The sequence below is a fragment of the Toxotes jaculatrix genome, chromosome 10 (assembly GCF_017976425.1).
Source record: "Toxotes jaculatrix isolate fToxJac2 chromosome 10, fToxJac2.pri, whole genome shotgun sequence".
Classification (NCBI taxonomy): domain Eukaryota; kingdom Metazoa; phylum Chordata; class Actinopteri; family Toxotidae; genus Toxotes; species Toxotes jaculatrix.
Window position 1 is genome coordinate 2,170,782 of NC_054403.1, and position 19,909 is coordinate 2,190,690.

A 19,909-nucleotide genomic window follows, 5' to 3' on the forward strand; every position below is an offset into this window, starting at 1 on the left:
ACGGAAACCCAGTTCACGATAATACGGTATACTGGGGTGAAATGTGGAGGAGGTTTGACAATATGAAAATTTGGATACTGCCCAACTCTACACCATACTGCAGATTGCTTTAAGGTAGGGGTGTGCGAATGACGATATTAGATCGTGAAGACGATCTTGATGTTGACGATCTGCCAGAGGAGAGAGATCGTATTATCGTCTATAGGGCACATTCTATTAATTGCAGCTTTATGCTTTATGCGAGCAGTGCTGATTTTTATTTTTTTTATTTTTTTTTTTTACTAGCCTCGCTGTTTTAGTCAAGGTGTAGCGGGTAGCAATGGCCGACTGCGAAAGTGAAAGCTTGGAGTTGGTCCCCAAAAAGAACTCCACTCGTATGGACAGTGTTGGGGAGTAACAGAGTTCATGTAACGGCGTTACGTATTCAGAATATGTAACGCAGTTTCTGTCTTGGCCAACACATTCCTGTCCCGGCTCTGTTTTGCCGGCTGCGGCTCAAGCTCTCGCTCCTGCTGCTCCTCGTCCGACTCCATTCTGATCGACTGATCAGGTAAATAGCTCGTTTATTTACGTTTGTTTTCGTGGAGCTGGGGCTTCTGGGAAATGTATCGGGTTGCCTTCGTTCATTTAGAGAATAAATATAAACTCGTGAAACAGAGAAGTATCGTCACGTAATCCATTGATTTCAACAATGTAACTGTATTCTGAATACTATCTATTTAAACTGTAACTGTAATGGAATACAGTTACTCATAATGTGTATTCTGAATACGTAACGCCGTTACATGTATTCCGTTACTCCCCAACACTGCGTATGGAACTGGTTTGGGTTTTCTCCAAACGACAAAGCGCAAACAACTGTCATTTGTAAAGTTTGCACAGAGAAGGTTCGAGCTTCAGATGGAAACACAACGAACCTCTTTAACCACCTGAAGAGGCAGCATCCGAAACAATTTGGTGAGAGCCAAGCAGCGAGGCCAACCACACATCAGCCAGTGGTAACGGCTAAAGACATTACACAGAAACAACTAACTATAACACAAGCCTTTGATAAAAGCAGGACATATGAGAGAAGTAGCAAATGGTGGAAAGAGGTGACTTTTTTGCCTTTATAACTAAGTTTTTACAAAGAAAATAGTTCGGTTCTAAATTAACTTCACTGTAAAAATGAACTGTGATAAAATCGTGATTGTGATTTTACCATTAAAAAATCGTGACAATGAGACCACAGGTGAAAAAGAGGAGGACGAGGCACTACTTTGCACCTCACAGATGCAAATGGAAATAATAGCCACCAATGTAAAAAATATGATAAACCAGTATTTTACCATGTCTAATATACATCTGCGATGCCTGATTCACGTGTTTCAGTTGGCAATCAAAGACACTATTAATGAGGATGACAATGTTAATTACCTGTTATTGAAAGTAAAGTTTGAGCTGAATTGTGTTGTGTTTTTTTTTAAATAAAATGAAATAATGTGTTTAAAGGAGCCTGGGAAAGAACCTGACGAATCTGCTGAGCTCACGTTTTATTTGCAAATTACTCTGGTGATGATTAAGCGTGTTTAAGCTGAAACTGGAGGAGCGGACAGAAGGGACAACTCCACTCTCACGTGCTCTGACACAATGCAACACATTCATCTCTGAGTTTTTCTCTTTGCGAGAAAATGAAATACACACAACGCACATCAGATATTCTGAACCAGAATGTCGCCTATATATTGAAACACACTCCCATTTACTGCTTATCTTAACACAAGTCATGCATTATTAACGCCTGTGTGTGTTGTGTTCAGTCCAGTTGTTGCACACCTTAAGTTACGGATGTTTCAGTCTCTTAGTGGAAGGTATTACAGAGGCTGTTGTGCTTTCAAACAAGAACAACTACAACAACAACAACAACTACTACTACTACAAGCTCTACTGCTTGGCTGGTTTCCATTCAGATAATGCACCTCCTTTCTTCCCTCACGCGTGTGCCAGTCACGTCAACCCCTCTACGCGTTACGGCCTACAAGTGAAGCTCCTGCTAGTTGAACACTCACCATGTGTACCATGGGAGGGATGTGGTTGTCTACTCACTGACCAGGTCCACAACACATTTATCAAAAAAACTTCATTACATTTCTACAAACTCCAAACTTGAAATATGAAAATGAAAACTTATGAAGACTGGTTCTGTCTCGTTATTGATGTATATGTTAACAGTATTTGAATGTTGTGGAGTCCAAGTCTAACAGCAAACACCTCATGTGCAGTGTAACCAGTAAGATGAGGTAAAATACTTTGAAATATAGTCATGTATCGTCTCACCAAACAAAAACACAATCCAACAGAACTGACACATTAATTAACAGGAATGTGACATTTGGTTCAGAGGCTGGTGGGTGGTGGTGTTGGTGGTTGCTGGTGGGGTGTGAGCTGGTGTTACCTGGAAAACATGTCTGCAGGTGTTCAGTTAGGGCCTCCTGAGTGACAGGCTTATGGGCAGAGTTCATAGCAGAGATAGCCAATAGCAATACCTCTCCCAAAGGGATGAACTGCGATTGGCTGATGGGGGACATACTGATGGGTGACACATCACCTGTGAAAAGACAGAAATCAAGTCATTTAGGGTTAGGGTGTCTTTTGCAGCCAGAGCATCTGAACATGAATATGAACATTGTTACATCCTTCCTGGCTGAAACCAAGTCACAATATGAAATGAGCAATAGACTTTCAGCAGCTTTGTACAGGGAGCTGGTGGGGTAAAGTCCTTTCATTCGGTTCAGCCTACATGTCAGCCCTATAACTGACTGATTGGCCTGTTCAGGTGTACCTCACCTCTTGCCAATTGTCGGCTGGGATCGGAAAAGACCAGCAGCGTGTCAGTTTGTCACAGGCAGTCAGTACTTTCTGACCTCTGAACTCAGCTCCATTCCCATTGGTTGCTACTGCAGACCTAAATCACACAGCACTTATTAGTCAGAGACTTTCACTGCTGTTGTCTGAGATCAGAGCAATGCAGGACAGCATCATCACTTCAGGACAATCCCCTGAAGTAATGACGCTGTATGCATCTGGACACTGGGATCTTCCTCTCCACTGACTTTGTTTGAGATTAATCTGAAAAGTTATGAAGTGCAGCAAAACAACCATCACAAAGGATCCAGCTCAATGACATCTCAAGTTAAACCCAGTGGGGAAAAAAAGAGGCGACCACCTGTTTCTTAAAGGTGAGAACATACCCGAAGACTAGTTTTAATGTATGAAGCAAATGTATCCGTGCATAAAAAGACTTCCACTGTTAGTCCTGTTGCCAGAGATCAGAAGAACGTACAGAAGAAACTACGTACAGACCGAATACAACACACAACAGCTGATCAATGCAGTTTCTAAACTTAGGAAAGCCATCAAATGTGTGAATGATCCCAAACTTCAATAGAGATGATGAACTCTGAAACAACTTACAGTCCATTTTACATGAAAAAGCTAAGGAACACGTTTGAGTGACATGGCCCGAAGTAGAGATGTGGGCACACTATACACTCCGTTGAGAGAGTTGGAGATGAGAGAGGTGAACTTGCAACTGTAATGTCAACATCATAAATGTGTCATATATATACGTGTCCACCACTTTATCTGCTGACTACAAGGGCTGTTAACATTATTCATAAAAACACTGAACACACTGAAGACACAATTCCTCTCTCAATCACCACTTAGTATCTGAATGATGACAGCCTATTTAATAGCCTTGAAAGTATTCATTCGTTTTACTAGTTTTAAGGACCTTTAACCTACACCTCGTGGTTTTCATCAGCAAATGGAGCTGGCCATGAGATGCAGTTAAAAGCTTTAGAAAAAAAAGCTGGAAAGAAGACCTTTGAATTAAGATTATTTGGTAACCCAAACTGTTCTCAAGGTCAAGAATTTCCAAAACTCAAATATAAATTTATTTCAAAAGCAGCCAGGAGTCACCAAAAATCTACTAGAAAATCCTCAAAATAAAGAACAGTGTTAAACATCAGCTTCAAGAGCAAAGAATTCTTTCTTCCAACAAAAATAAGGAATAGACAGATTAAAGAGAGACAACAAACCGGACTGAAGACAGACAGAAGAGGACAGAGCACAGCTGCAGACCACCCCACTGACTCCTCGATTAACTGACAGCTGCAAGACCAACTCAAAACTCTACCCACACACAAACACACACAGAGTGAGTGGGGGATGGGGCTAAAAGAACAGGTGAGTGAAAGGCAACTGTCCATGTTGCTTCTCATGGAGTTTACACAGCAAATGTGTCAGCATATATATCCATCGGGACTGCTTGTCAGAGGACTTGAGTTTAGCGAAGGTCTGTGTCAGAATATGTCTGTAACTTTCTGAAACAGACCATCCCACATTCACAGCCAGCTCACTCCCTGATTGATCGGCTCTGTGTGAGGTGAGAGCACGGTGGTTTTAAACTTTCTTTTTTCTTCCTTCATGCAACAATTTGGGACTTTTCACATGAACAGCTGAGGTCAACACTGTGAATGTCAGTTCTCGCAAATACCCTGGGCCCAAACTCTTCTCTCCATATGAACAGGTTAGGGAGTCCAGTAAGGTTTGAGCTGGTTCTACAATGCTGAGCATTCACTAAAATGAGGAACAGCTTGTTGACAAATCCATTGACCGAGTGGTTACGAAGGCCCTTCTGTAATCCTAAAGACTGTTAGTGGGGCCTGAGTACCGATGGTGCCGGGGGGTGTCACATAAGCTGAAAGGAGTGGCACATTGGCTCTACAGTGGCACCCAATTACTTTTAGCATTTTTTAGATGCAAGGGGTGCTCAAAAACTCACAAACATTTGCACATGCATCACAAGTTGCATAATTTGATACCTGTAGTAGTGCTGTCCATTATTTTTGTCAACATGCTGATATCACTAAAAAGACATCAGACAGGTGAAGAACAGGACAGGGGGACTCCAGCCATTAAGGAGTACAATGCTGAAGCAGCATAGATAAACCGACCTTCAGTAGCCAGTCTGGGTTAAGCTCCACAAATGCTAGTGCCAGTCATTCAGTTAGCAGGAGTAAATAATACCAATGGATATATTACATCAACATTATATTTAAAGCACAATGTTACATTAATAGAACTGCACAGCATGTCAGCTGATTCGCCATTAATGCAGACTCAGCTCCTGTTGCATGAACTGCCATGATGTTTGGTTCAGACATCGATACCTTAACTTTCATCAGCATGATCATTAGGTCATCATGTTCATTTGCTCAGTGCCTTGATTTTGAGTCAATACTTGCAAAACAAACAACATTCTCATCAGCCTCAGCTCTATTTTGTGCTCCGTGCTAGTTAGCAAATGTCAGCGTGCTAACACATTACGACAAAGAACATGGTAAACATTATACCTGCTAAACATCAACCTGGTAACACTGTCATTGTGAGCCTGTTAACATGCTTAGCATCCTTAGCATTTAGCTCAAAGCACTGCTGTCCCTAATTAAACTAGCTAAAATCAAAGAGCGGACAAGCCAACAGAAAGATTGTGTCACAGACTCTTACTCGTTGACAGTCTGGAAGCCACAGAAACCTTATGACTGAGCAGAGACCGCGAGTTTATACATATTACACACTATTGGTTTTCATCTGTCCACTGTCAACACCAACTGATTCGGACTAGACTCTCAGAAGGACTGTTATAAATAATAATAAATAATAATAAAACATCAGAGTATGGGTACTTTTCAGATAAGCGTTGCCCACCAGTTTATGAAAGTGCCTCTTAATGATGGTTTGATAAATATGTCGTTTCCACGGCCAGGCTGAGATTACACTGATCACCGACCTAAATTTGTAGTTATTAAGAAGGCACATCCCAGTACTTTATTTTGCATGTTTTGTTGATATCAAATAGTAAACATAAAGCATGTCCCTTTAATCCTTTAATGTAACAAAATAAGAGCCAAGTTTTTTTTTTTAAAAAGTGCATTAATGAATATCACCATTATCCCCCAGCACTGCACATTATTTGTACAGATTGTATATATTTCCAGTACTTCCTTTCTTGCCTTTATATCCTTCTCTTAGTACTTTCTTTTTATTTAGTATGTTTCACTGCGTGTTTTATGGCACTTGTCAGTCCATGTTTTCTGTTTGCACCAACAACACCATGCCAAATTCCTTGTATGTGTAACATACCTTGCAATAAAGCATTTCTGATTCTGACTCTGACTACTAACACTTCCATTATTATCATTATTATCACCTACTACTACTACTACTACTACTACTACTATCTATCTATCTACCACTGCTACTGCTACAACCACTGGACCTAGTGCTTCTACTACTGCTGTTTTTTATTGAGGACTACTACTACCCGCTGTTACAGATAATGTCACATTCTCTTGCTGTAGTGGTAGTTCAACAAATCTGTTCCTACTGCTTTTCATCAAACCCAGTGCTGCTTGATTTGTCCTGAACAGACTAACTGCACAGTCACAAAGCACGCAGCTAGCTCACATACATACAGACAAAACATACTGTAGTACGTCATTACAAACACATGACATCGGTGTGGAGCAAAAGAATCAACTGACAACTTTTACTGCTCATTTTACGAATGTGCATCAGCACACATATTCCCATTAGATCCAGTGCTGGCAATAAAATCGTTGAGCTGAGATAAAGAGGAGACATTTTGTAGTAGCAGCAGCAGCAGCAGCAGGCGCTAGCTTACAGCCCTGCTCACTCTGTTACTACTACACTGTCCAATACACAGACAGAGAAAGGGCTAACAGGAAAGGAGGAAGAGAAACGGATACATAGAGTGGGAGAGAAGAACTGTGGTGCAGAGGAAAGGAGGAACGAGGGAACCGCTGTGTGAAACAGAGAGGTGAGAGACTAAAAAGAGAGTAATAGCGAAAGAATGATGGAGCATTGATCGTCCATGTCTCCCTTTCTGCAGTGGTAGTAAACAATCAGCCAGCCTCCTTTGTCCACAGCACTAAACCACACCCCCTCCTTTTGTCATGCTCTCCCTCCCTCCCTCCTTCCCTCTCTCACCCTCCATTTCTCTCTCCCTCCATCCCTCCATTTCTTTTGCTTTTTATGAACCTCCATTATCTCTCTGCTACAGAGCGTTTGTATCTAGCCTCCTATCTCTAGTCTCTCTCTCTCACTCTGTACAGTTGTGACGATATGTTGCTAATGCTAACTAGCAGCTGCTGCTAACAAGCTAGCCAAAGACAGACAGACAGACAGTCAGTCAGACAGTCACTCAGTCAGTCAGACAGACAGACAGGCTCGTACCTTGGCTGATAGAAATCCACTCCTTTAGTGAAAAAAGAATCCAGTTAAAAGCCTTTCAGTGTAGCTTCTGATGGCAGCACTGCTCTCTCTCTCTCTCTCTCTCACACACACACACACTAGCTCATCCTTTTCTCTCTCACACACACATACTCTGCTCCTCCCCCTCCCCTCTCTCTCTCTCTCTCTCATACACACACACAGGCGTTGTCCTCCTCTGTTCTCACACACACACACACCCCCACTCTTTTCCCACTCACACACAAATGAGCATTCAGTCAAGGGCTACCCACAATCCCTTGCGCCATACAAAGACAAGGGGGTGTGACCAATCACACACTGCCTCACTCTGCTCCATGTTTTTTTTTTTTCCTCCCTCACTGTATAGTGCCCACCGACATACAAGCTGGTGGGCGGGCTGCCGAGAGGGTTACCATGACAACGCATCCCCAGTTGCTCTTTGTTGCTATCACTCGCATATTAACACACACACACACACACACTCTTTTGTCTTACTATAGTTGCGGGGACACTCATTGACATAATGCATTTCCTAGCCCTTTCCCATTAACCATCACAGCTGAATGCCTAACCCCAACCCTTACCCTAACTGAACCCTAAACCCAAGTCTTAACCCTCAAACAGCTTTCTGTGGACCAACCAAAATGTCCTCACTCCATAAGGTCTATAATTCAAAGTGGTCCTCACAAAGATAGAACTAAATACACACACACACACACTCCACAGTCAGCTCTCAGTCTCTGCTCTGCTACACTATGCGTACGTGTGTGTGTGTCTGCACATGCTCTCCTAGCCGGTGTTGCAGTACTGCAGCTGGGTTCTGATGTGACCCAGTTAGAACAGTAAGGCTGGATGTAGGACACACACACTCACACGGCTGACAGAACATTCCAGAACTCGGAAAGGATTGCCTGTATAAATAGAACAGTGCAGTTACTGTATATTATCATTATGAGGAAGCTGAAGTGGTTCTACGTGCTCTAATTATTACCATGCACTGTTCACTGTGCAGTTATGGATTGATTATACTGTTATTTTACATATTGACTATACTACTGACATAGTATTGATCTTTGTCAGCCACATGTTTATTATCCTTGATGTCACTAAGGTGCCATTCTAGAGGTATTGTTTACAGCGGTACAGTGCAAGTAGCAGCAAAGAACTTCCATTACTTTGATGCCCTTTGGCAGCAGTGAAAGCAGTAAAACTGGAGGAGCAGAAGCAGAAGGTGAGAGGATACCATACCAAGACAAACTCAGCCAGGATGCCAGAGATAAATTATCATCAATAAACGATGCAGATTTATAAACAAAGTTGGAGCAATAACCCCGCATCACTGGCTATAACCTTGTACTTGAATATTACCAACTACCATGTTTATGGTATAAGTGTGTTTACCCGTTAATAGATCCCTTGAAGCCCAGTGACATTTCACCAAAGGCTGGGTTTAGGATTTGTTTACATTCCAACTGCGACAACAGCGAGTCCTAACAGCAAAGGTAAGCTGGCTGTAATCAAGGAACTCAAGGCTGCTTAGCATAGCGGACTTGAAACTCCACTTTCGTCCCTTTAAAGCAAGCTATCACAAATACAGTATAAATTTAGGCTGTAATGGCGATGATGAAGTCATGTTATACTGTAGGCCTGTATGAGCGGCCATGGCACAGCAAGAGTGCAGCTGGACCAGCCTGAGCTCGGAGGGTCGCCGGTTTGATCCCTTGACCAAGCACAATGGATATGGGTGGTGCGACCACAGCTGTGGTGCCCCTGAGCAAGGCACCGATCCACCCCAGCTCCTGTTTCTGTTACAGTGGGTACTGTAACAGAAACTGAGAGCGCCTCTCAGAGTCAGTGTGTGAATATGATGCATGGTGGGACAGAAGAAGAGTGAAATGATTGAACTCCAGAGGCCTGTAGGAAAACACTGGTGGTGTAGTGGCTGTTATTAAATGACAGACAGGCACAGCAACATGTCTGTGCTAATGTGGGTGTGATTAGCATGTGAAAAGACAGCTTTGACAATCAGGCTGGTTGGGGCTTGTTGAGCTGGGTTGGACTGCAGGGGTTAAACAGTTGACAAGAAAGAAGAGATGAAGCAAGAGGAGGAGTGGACTCCCTCTTTCTTCTTAGGGGCCCCTGATTTGCACCTCCCACAACTCCCAGCCTCCCAGCCTCCCAGCCTGCACACAGCTTTGACAACAAGTAAAAAGCAGTCCAGTTCACACACATTTACACACCAGTCAACGCTGTCACTGTGTCATTCATTTTGCCTGAAAGTGTTTCTGGGAAATGTCAAAGTTGAAAATGCAATTTGTGACTTTATCTGGTCACGTGTAAGAAATGCACCCTCACCCTCGCCTTGATGACTCAGCACAGAAATCTGGGATTTAACTGTGAATTCAGAAAACTTTTGACAAGGACAGTCACTTTGTTTTAGTGAGGTTTTCAGTAAGACAGTAAAGTGGTACTTAGGTTACTGAGTTTTGTATTTTTCCTCACATAGGCTGGATCTCACTTGCAACAAGAAAACTGCATTCTATCATTTTTATTTATAAGGGTCTCTTGCAAAAAAGCAGCCTCACTATAGCTGCTTTCATGCATGCACTGTATCCTGAACTTTTCAAGACATTACCTGGAGGAGCTGTATGTGTGAACGCAAGTGTCCAACTCTGTTGAACAGGACATTAAATGGACTTTACCCTGCCAGCTCCTTAGTACAAGGTCTGCGTACTGTCCAACTGAGCTGATGAACAGGTAAGTGGCTGGAGAATTCACAGCGAGTGAGCGGTGAGAGGTGTGGACGTATCTCACACGGACAGTCTCTGGTTGTGTGCTGCATCAGAATCAGAATCAGTTTGATTGGTCAAGTTTGTGCACACAAAACAAGGAATTTGACTCTGGTTTTCCTTTGCTCTCAGGCAGTTAGGAAACAAACAACAACAAATAACAATAGTGCAACAAGTCAGTCTGAATAGCTGGTGCAACTATATGCATATATATTCAGACCGTTGAAAAATATATGCAGGTTGTAGTGCAAAGAAATACATTAGAGGAGGTAGTGGAAAAATCATCACTGATCAATCAACACTGATCAGAGCAACGGCCTGGGGAAAGAAACTGAAAGGGCAACTCTGGACAAGGTGTCTGTCTTTCCAGAGTTCATATGTGAAAGTGTTGCTGTTGTTATGGTGGTTGCTGGTATGCTGGTTATTTTTGTTCTTCTTTCTCTGCTGTACTCAGGTCTTTCTTGCAAAATAGATGTTGATGTTACTGTTTAAATGAAGAGTATTTAAAACTCTAGGCTGAGGACTCTGGTCCAAGGTAAGCTAGGCACATACTGTTAAACCAGGCTTTTAAAGCTCAATAGTTAAAATGAATCCTAGCAACATTACTGTTGTTTTTGCCTCATTCATGCTGCTTGATGTGCTGGCAGTGTGCACAGATTTAATGGTGCGGTAGCTTATTAGCAACTGGCCAATCTTTCAGGCTAGCTACAACAACTTTGTTGATGCTTGATGCATCAAGGCGGTGAGTGACAGAAGCTGACACTGTGTAATGCCGCCCAGTTCTGAAGCTATTCTTCCTGGTAACCACATTTAACCCTATAAGTACATCATACTTACTGCCTGTCAACCTGAGACAACCTCACTTCCATACATGTGTGAGGATTTTATTGGGTACCTAATCCTAACCACGAGACACAGAGACACTGGCTGACTGTTATGGCTATGAACTCTTCTACCAGAGGCTCTGTCAATCCTATCTGTACCACATGGTCAGACAACACGTCATACAACCTGGTTCAATGAAGCACAATAAGGCCTTCAGGAACTGTTTTTAGCTAAATGCTAATTTAGCCATCCAGTCCAGATGGTTAGTATTTGGACAGTTTTGGACAGGACATATTTTTTGTTCTTCAGGGTCTGAGCTTCAGCACATTCAATTACAAATAAAATTGTGGATCCTAAATTAAAGTGCTGAGTCTCTGCTTTAGGTTTACATTAATAAAGAAACAACTGTCTGGAAGGTATAGCCCTATTAACATACTGTGCCCAAACTGCTGTAAACGGATACTTGACCTCTTGATGTCTGTTTGGCAGCTTTGTGTCATTTCAGTGGTCGTGGATATGCACACAGGTTGAGACAAAGTTGCCTGTAAACACGAGGAGCAAAGAGGTGGCCATGCAAGTAAAGAAGACAACAATGAGCCTCAAAGAACGCAAAAATCTATCAGAAAGATATGAAAGGTCTAAAAAAGCAAGTGTGCACAGGAGAACTAGAAAATGGAAAACTTGCTAGTAGACCGAGGAGCACAAGTCTACCAACCGCTTTATGACTGCACAGCAAGTCAAGAATGCTCTCCAGGATGTAGGAGGACATGTTTCCAAGTCAGTGATCAAGAGAAGATTTCATGACATCAGAACCTCAGAGGATCCAGCACAAGGTAAACCTCAGAAACAGAAAGGCCAGGCTACAGTTAACAAACACATACGAAAAACATGGTGCTGGTTCTGGCTGTATGGCTGCCAATGGAACTGGCACACAAGCAGCAGGATGATTGCAGAGGTAAACAGGAGAATTCTGTGCTCAGATTCAACCAAATGCAAAACATACTGGACGACATTTCATCATTGAGCAGGACGACGATCTTAAACATACGACCACAACAACCAAAGAGCTTTTCAGAGTGAAGCGGTGGAATGTTCGTCAATCAACAATGTCAATCACCGGATCTCAGTCTGACAGATCTGCTGTCCACTTACTGAAGACCAGACTAAAGGCAGAAAGACCCCGCAACAAGCAAAAGCCAAAGGAGGCTACAGTGAAGGCCTGGGAGAGCTTCACCAAGGAAGATACAAAGCTGATGTCTGGGTCAAAGACTTCAGGTCGTCAATGACTGCAAAAGATATAAATATTAAATATGAGGATTTAGTTTGACTTCATGTGTATCTGTGCAGTTATTTTTGAAACCCTAAACTGTGGGCACTATGTGTTAAAAGGGCTCTGTCTCCAACACAGCTGTTTCTACATTTACATAAACCTAATTAAAGATGAGTCTCTGCACTTTAATGGAGGATTCATTTTTATTTCAAACTGAATGTACTGATGCTCAGAGCCCGAAGAACAAACTGTCATTGCATCAGTCAAGAAGACCCCAAGTTGGCTCACACTATTATTTGCGTGAGGCAGAACAACTTGTTTCTTTTGTATTTGTTTATACTAGTGACTTAGATGAAGATCAGATCACACTTTATGGCAAATTAATGCAGAAAACCAGCTCATTCCAAAGGCTTCACACACTTCTTCTTGCCCTTGTATGTCCTGAATGTTACATTTTGCAAATGAAAAATAAACTTGATTATGAGTATGTAATTGTAGCAAACCAGCAGGAGGTCTCACACACACATTACTTGTCGTATAGCCTTTTACTAAATGTCATGCAGATATGTTTTTCTTTATACAGACACACACCTTTTTCCAGACGTTGCAAGATGCTGCTCTGATTAATTAATGCAGATGAACAACTGGTCATCTGCGTTAATTCATCAGTTGAATCAGGCAGATCCTGACACATCTTTTCTCACTAGTTAGCTAACTAGCTTCCAACACCCCCTTGAAACTCAACCCACTGAGCTGATCAACATCTGAGTGAACCTGTGGATATGTAAGCCCAACAGTTTTCTTTATAACTGTCTCTGTGGTTATGGTCAGACATATAACACTGTCCTATACATTCATTTACTACTGCCTCTGTGTGTGTGTGTGTGTGTGTGTGGACAGAAATAGCTCAGGACTGCAGGGGGGGCGGGACTTCTAAACCAGGCCAGGGCTTTCAATGATCTCATTGGTCAAAATGCTGTGAAAGGAGAGCGTGTGCATACACCCGTGTGTGTGTGTGCATGTGCGTGTGTGTGTGTGAGGACAGGGGATGTCATTTGTGAGAATGGATAAGTGCACATATGTGAGTGAGAAAACAGGGCAAGATGGTGAGGCACAATGACATTTTATGTATTTATGTATATGTATGTGTGTGGGTGTGTGTTTGCGTGTGTGTAGCCGCCCTGAGCATAACTCAGCAGACAGAGAAAAGGAGGAGCTACAGTTGCATTACAGGAGAGGAGCACCCATTACATCAGCTTGTGTGTGTTGTGTGCGTGTGTGTGTGTGTGTGATGCGTCAGGCTGCCAGCAGCTGCATCTCAGTGAGGGTTAATGAGTTCACAATCCCAGCATGCAAAACTGCAGCTTTACATACTTGCAGAGCACTGGAGGGAAGGTCTTTCAAGCTGGGACCAACCTTTTTTCTTCCAGATTTATTCAAATGATTGATAAGACACAGTTTGTGTGTCTACACAGAGCAAAACATGACAATCGTTTTCATCTCACATCCTTAACAACTGTAAATACTACACTGAAGCACAGTGTGGCAGAGAAGCTTCAGTAGCAGTGTTGGTCAAGTTTCTTGAAAACCGTTATCAGTGTTACTCTCGCCTTAAACTTGATTCTAAGCCTAAAACCAGGTCTGAACTTGTCGCATTTTTTTCTCTTCAACACGTGTAAACAGAAAAAAAAATTACTGTTAAGTGATTGCTGAGCAAAGTTAAAGCAATGTTTTTATGGAAGTGATGATGAGAGGCAAATGTCACTTTAAAAAGGGTTAATGTCGGATCATGGCCTGTTGACACTACTACGGGGGGGTAGTGTAAACCTCAGCCTAAATCTTTTGACTTTGTAGACATCCAGTTCTATTTCGTATGTGCTCTGTCCACCAATGGGCTTTGCTATTGGTTAACCCAGAGGTCTCAAGCCTGTTCCACAAAGGGCCATGTGGCTGCAGGTTTGAGACCTCTGGGTTAACCCCTCTCAAGACCTCTGCCTCAGAGACAGATATTTGTACTGACCAAATTGTGGGTAACAAGCACACCGCACTCCCCAATGAATTTTTCTGCTGCCTCAGCTTGCGCCACCAGGTAGAAGCCAACTTTGGTTCTGCTTGTCACGTTCTCCTCTGCCATCGGGGGTGACAGTTCACGGTATCCATACGGCACTAGTAGGTTGCAGCAGCTCCCGTCCACCTCAGGTCTAAGCCATGCGAGAACTACCATGAGGAGATAAGCCATCACATCTACAAAGAGGAGGAACTAGGCGCAGTGTGTGGAGGACCTGTCGGTACACGGATACTGCTTCAGCAGCAGGATGGAAGTCACTCTCCCTCTTTCATAGGAACAGCTGGGTGTCCACTGTCGCCAGAAGCCTCTCCAGTGACAGTAGCAACAGCAATAACGGCACCCCCAAGCCTGACCTCCAGCAGCCGCTGGCCACGCCCACCATACCTTCATCACATCCCTCAAGCTGAGCACTAGGGGGGCAGGGGCGAGGGCATTGGGCCTATCCAGAGCAGGTATGTCTCTCTGATCACACTCTTGGCTGATTCTGCCTGGCTGCTTCTGTGTTTACCGGCAACATCAGGGCTGATGTGGCACTGGGACGTACGCAGCCATGTGTGGTAGCACACATAGAGAAATGTGAAATATTTCTTAACTACTGGGGACATAATAATTAATCACTACATTATGAGTCAAGTTAAGTCAAGTCAGTGTTATTTATATAGCACTCAACCATTTTCTCAGGGAACGTCCGATGCAAACATTTCATCTAGACATTGTAATTACAGGAGTGTTCTCACCTTTAAGCATGTTGATCAGTTACTGTTTTTGAAGAAATTGAATATTTCTCACCTGAATCTACAGGGGCAACGCCTACATATTTCCATGTTTACATCAAAGAAGTTGCTTATGTCCATTTTGTCCATGTCTCCTTACATTTTCAGAAGTTGATTTCACTATTTGAATACAAAACTTGCCCCTGTTTAAGTTAAGAGAAAATACTTGCTGGAAAGAACTGCAATGCATAAAAGGACATCTCACTCTCAGAAAGAAAGAAAATAACAATAAGAATTAAAGTCACCACAATGTTTAACTATTCCTTTAAGAAATTACTAAGAAAGGCTAAATGGCATTAGGGCCCCCCCCCCCCCCCCCCCAAAAAAAAAACACTTCCAGAATTCACCACTTCCACTAGCTGCCTTAATCTTTAAAATTAAAGTCAGCTAGTTCAGTATCTCAATTCAATTCAAGTTCAGCTGCTACATGCAGATCTAGTAACAACAGAGGGAAAGCCAGAAGACCAAGCAAGTCACTGAACCGCCTCACTCCAAACAGAGGTTAATGAATGGATGGGTTCCAGCAGCTTCAGGATGCACAGAGTCTCTCCTGCTGAGAGTTGTTGTTTTTATTCAAAATAGCCTTTCTGAGGTTACTACGAGACCAGAGGACACTCTGACACAATAGAAATATTCCATTCACAGCTCTTCTAGCCCACTGCTCCATCACTCAGCTGTCCTCTATGAAAGCCTTGAAAGAACCCCCACCAGATCTTTTCAGCCAACTGTCTCCTTCTCTGCCACAAACAGCTACATATCTGGGTTGAAGTTTGACCAGTCAGACTTACTGCTAAACTCCCAAAATCCTAATCTCAATTCTATGTATTGCATGGTTTGTGTTTTACACACAAACTGTTATTATTATATGAAGTGAACGTAGATATATATCAGGCAGAAATATGTGCCCTGTTTCCTTCTCCTGCGAGTATTTTTCATTTAATTCATGGGAAACACAGACTTGAGCTGGTTAAAGTAAACCTTAATCATTTCTTTGAATTTAATTGAACAGTGACCACAATCCACTTTGGATTTTAGTATCTTCTTTCTAGTGTCTCAGACAGGTTTCTTTAAATTGTGTAATCATTTGCTTTATTCTGATTGGTGATGTTATGAGCCTGGCCAGAGTGTGTTCGAGAAGGGACTCTTAGTTTCTTAGGCTGTTCTTATTCTTCTTTCTTTCGGTGCAGTCACTGCCAGGGTGAAACTTCCTGATGCTGGTATGGTTATACTACAGCTCATACTGTCATCTGGGGCCTTTTTAAAAACTATGACATTATTTTTCTTAATATTTACTGCCAGGGCTCAGTTCTGGCTGTTTCTCTACCATGTCCAGCTGTTGCTGTTGTCCTTGTTCAGTAGGAGATAATAGAACAAGGTCATCAGCATAGAACTTCGCCTATGTACCCAAGGGGGAGAGGCCAGGAGCTGATCCAGCTGAAAAGCAAGTTCACTTATATACACATTAAATAATATGGGGCTTCTTCTCTTGGGGAAGAATTTGGTTTGTTTTTAATTTTAACAGCACGCCAAAAAATACATTCCCAATACACTGATTTAAACATATCATATATTTTGCCCCTGTGCCACACCGCAGATGTCTGTAATAAAGTCATTCGTGCCAAATGGAGTCAAAATATCTTTTGAAATCAATAAAACATCTGAGTATCTGACCATTTATATGAAGGGTATATTCATGGTCATTGGTGGTGTGTTTGAGGAAGAATTCACTCAAAGATGTAGTGTTAGTAGTTGAGGAAAATTTGTTTCCTTTTATTTGAAATATTACTACTAATAATTGAGCATTTCATTTTAATGCTGTCTGGAGCACAGGCTTTCCTTGACTGCAGAGACTGTGATTGCTTTGTATTGCTCCACATATCCCAGAAAAGATTATGGTTAATTCCACTCTCACTATCTTCCAAGTTTCATGTAGGTATGGTTTGGTTTTTTGGTCCTAATTGCACTTATATTTATTTAAAATGTCACTGTACCTGATCCGTAAAGCTGGGTTGTTTGGATGGTATCGCTTTTCATTTGATACTTTACTCAGGTCTTTCCTGATCTTGCACTCTTGATCAAACCATTTGTTAATGTTTTGTCTTTTATCAGGTTTCTGTTTTTGTCTTATAAGGTCAGCTCTGATAGTTGCCTTATGAAAGGCCTTGTTTACACCATCTCTGGCAGGGACATATTGATTTTGTTCACATATTGATATGTCATTGATCAGTTCAGGTGATTTTAAGGCCTGAGGAATGTGTCTCCACTGTCTGGGGCCCATATAAATCTCTGTCATTTATATCCAAGGTTTGATCTAATCTTAACCAAATGTGTATTTTACTGTTTTACTGGTGAAATTTAACAGCAAAGATGAACTGCATTCATTTTTGTCTTGTAGCATAGGCAGTATGGTATATCTGATAATGCCAGAGTGGTTATGGATATAAAACTCAAAGATTCAATAAACCAGGCTCAACAGTGAATGAACTGTCTCCTCACTAAAGATATAGAGAAAAGAATGAGACACTAAACAAGTTTTATGAGTGCAGAGGAAAGCCAGGGAAATATCTTGCATACCTTGCTAAAAAAGAGTAGAAGAAAAAAGAGTTCCAGCCAATAGGAGCCATTGTTGATGCTAAGGGCATCAGGGTATATGAGAACAGATTGATACATGACTGAAACAAGGAATTTTATACAGCTTTGTACTCTTCTTAACAAACAAGTGATGCAGTTAATGGAAGACTTTTTTTCTCAGATCAATCTCCCAACACTATCAGAAAAACAGTAGTCTTTTCAGACTACATATTTATAAGAGATGAAGTTATTTTGTTCCTTTAAACATCTCCAGAGTGGAAAGTCACCAGGGCCTGATGGTTGCAAAGTTCAGGACTTCAGGAGTGTAAGGACTTCTTCCTGTAGACCCATGGCTTTGTTAAATGTGGACTGAAAAGTGCTTTCTAAAATTCTAAGTACTCGTTTAGAGGACCTTTTTCCCAATCAAACTAAATTTAACTAACATTAGACGTCTCTTCAAAGTTATCGAGGCCTTTGAAAAAAAATCTATAAATGATGTTGCACTTTCCCTAGATGCAGAGAAAGCAATCAACCGAGTTGAGACAAAAAGTTTGTCTCTGTATTAAAATTGTGAAATGGACTAGTTTCAAATGAGATGGTCAACCTGTTTAGTAATTTTTCTCAGTACAAGATTAACTTAAGCAAATCAGAGGCTATGCCCCTGGGTAGTCTTACTGCCATATCTAATACTACGCTATCCTTTCTTTACAAATGGTCGCCTAAGCCAATTCTGTTTCATTATTGGTAAAATAAAACAAGATATAGAGTATCGAAACTCACTTCCTGTTTCTTGGTTGGGACATATAGCTCTAATAAAAATTAATGTGTTACCCAAATTGTCTTATCCCATTCAAATGACTCCTGTATTATTTTGAAATAGGATTCTAAAAGATTTAAATAGTTGGCTCAGCTCTTTCACTTGGAATTAATGTAGACCTAGACTAAAAATGGCAGTACTGCAGCTGCCAGGCTCTATCAGGGGCTTAGATTTGCCAAATATCAAAATATATCAGCTGTGTGCTCATTCAGGGTTTATTTCTGAAGGAATAGAGAACAAAACTTTCTCTGTTGGCCGCCCGGTTAGCTCAGTTGGTAGAGCATGAGACTCAATCTCGCAGGGTCGTGGGTTTGAACCCCACTCCGGGCGGCACCACCTCCCATGGGCTTACCACCCGTAAGAGGTGCCATAGGACTTCGGTGCATTGTGGACTGGGGGGCAGTCGCCCTCGCGACCTGGGCCTGGACCCAGATAAGTGGCAGATCATGACATGACATAACTTTCTCTGTTTGGCTGGACATTAAATCGTCATTATTGAAAGTCATAACCATGTGTTTAAAGAATTTTAAAATAGCAACATAAGAGATAATTGTGGCAGTCCAAAATAATCAATGATCTGAAGGCAAGCGATCAGCCCACCATCTGTAAAGGAAGTTCAAATTAATTAATTGATTGACAATCTTGAATTTTTGCCATGGATGTTGGATCCGTGCTTCCGGCAATGGAATAACAAAGATATAAACATAGTAAGAGACTTATTTTCAGATAATAGTCTAATGTAATTTGAACAACTGATAAAGAAACACCAACCCCCGAAACAAGATTTTTTTTCATTTCTTACAAACAAGGAATTACATTTCAAAGAGTATGCTCATCGTCAGACGCCTGCTATTGAGAAAATACTGCTTCAACAACCACAAAAGGTATCTCTTAATTTGTTTTAAGGTTTAATGCATGGAATGTCTCCTACTAATACAGAGAGTTAAAGGTGCATGAGAGAAGGAACTGTCAGTGACTATTCATGAGGAGACACAGAAGGACATTTGGAGTTATGTTAAAAAGAAATCCATCTGTACTCAAACAAAAGCCATCCACTTGAGATTCATACAAAGAATACATATAGCCCCTAATCGCAGGCATTCCTTTAATCCCTCACTTTCTCTTCTGTGTCTCAAATGTAAAATAGATACCCAACTACATATAGCCATGTAGTAAATTACACAAGTATTGGTCTGAAATACTATGTGAACTGGAAAATGAACACTAGTGGACTAGTGGTAAAGGTCTTTCTGTTAAGGGTTATTGTAAAGTTAAATTTAGGTTGGGTCCTTTGGAATATCTTACAAGTACTCTTCATACCAAGGCAGATCAGGTCAGTAAAATCTGGCAGCCTTGTTTGTATTATCTCAGACCCGATTTATCTTTTTTCTTTGAGCTGAGCTTTATTTGATTGTTGATAGTTTGTTAGTATTATTTTATTATTTATTGACAGCTACAGATATCCAGCTGTGGTAA

The 19,909-nt window shown here is 41.6% G+C and overlaps 1 protein-coding gene across 3 annotated transcripts in view; it reads right to left on the bottom strand.

The window, feature by feature from the left end:
- Positions 1-19,909, bottom strand: part of LOC121188518 (storkhead-box protein 2-like) — a 54,431-nt gene that overhangs the window by 19,513 nt on the left and 15,009 nt on the right. For 2 of the 3 annotated variants that reach the window (XM_041048318.1, XM_041048319.1), the window contains exon 2: positions 2,435-2,587. In XM_041048318.1, the coding sequence (XP_040904252.1) occupies positions 2,435-2,587 (153 nt within the window). Of the gene's footprint in view, positions 1-2,434; positions 2,588-7,302; positions 7,459-19,909 lie in introns of those variants that run through there. The other variant, XM_041048320.1, reaches the window with a different exon arrangement.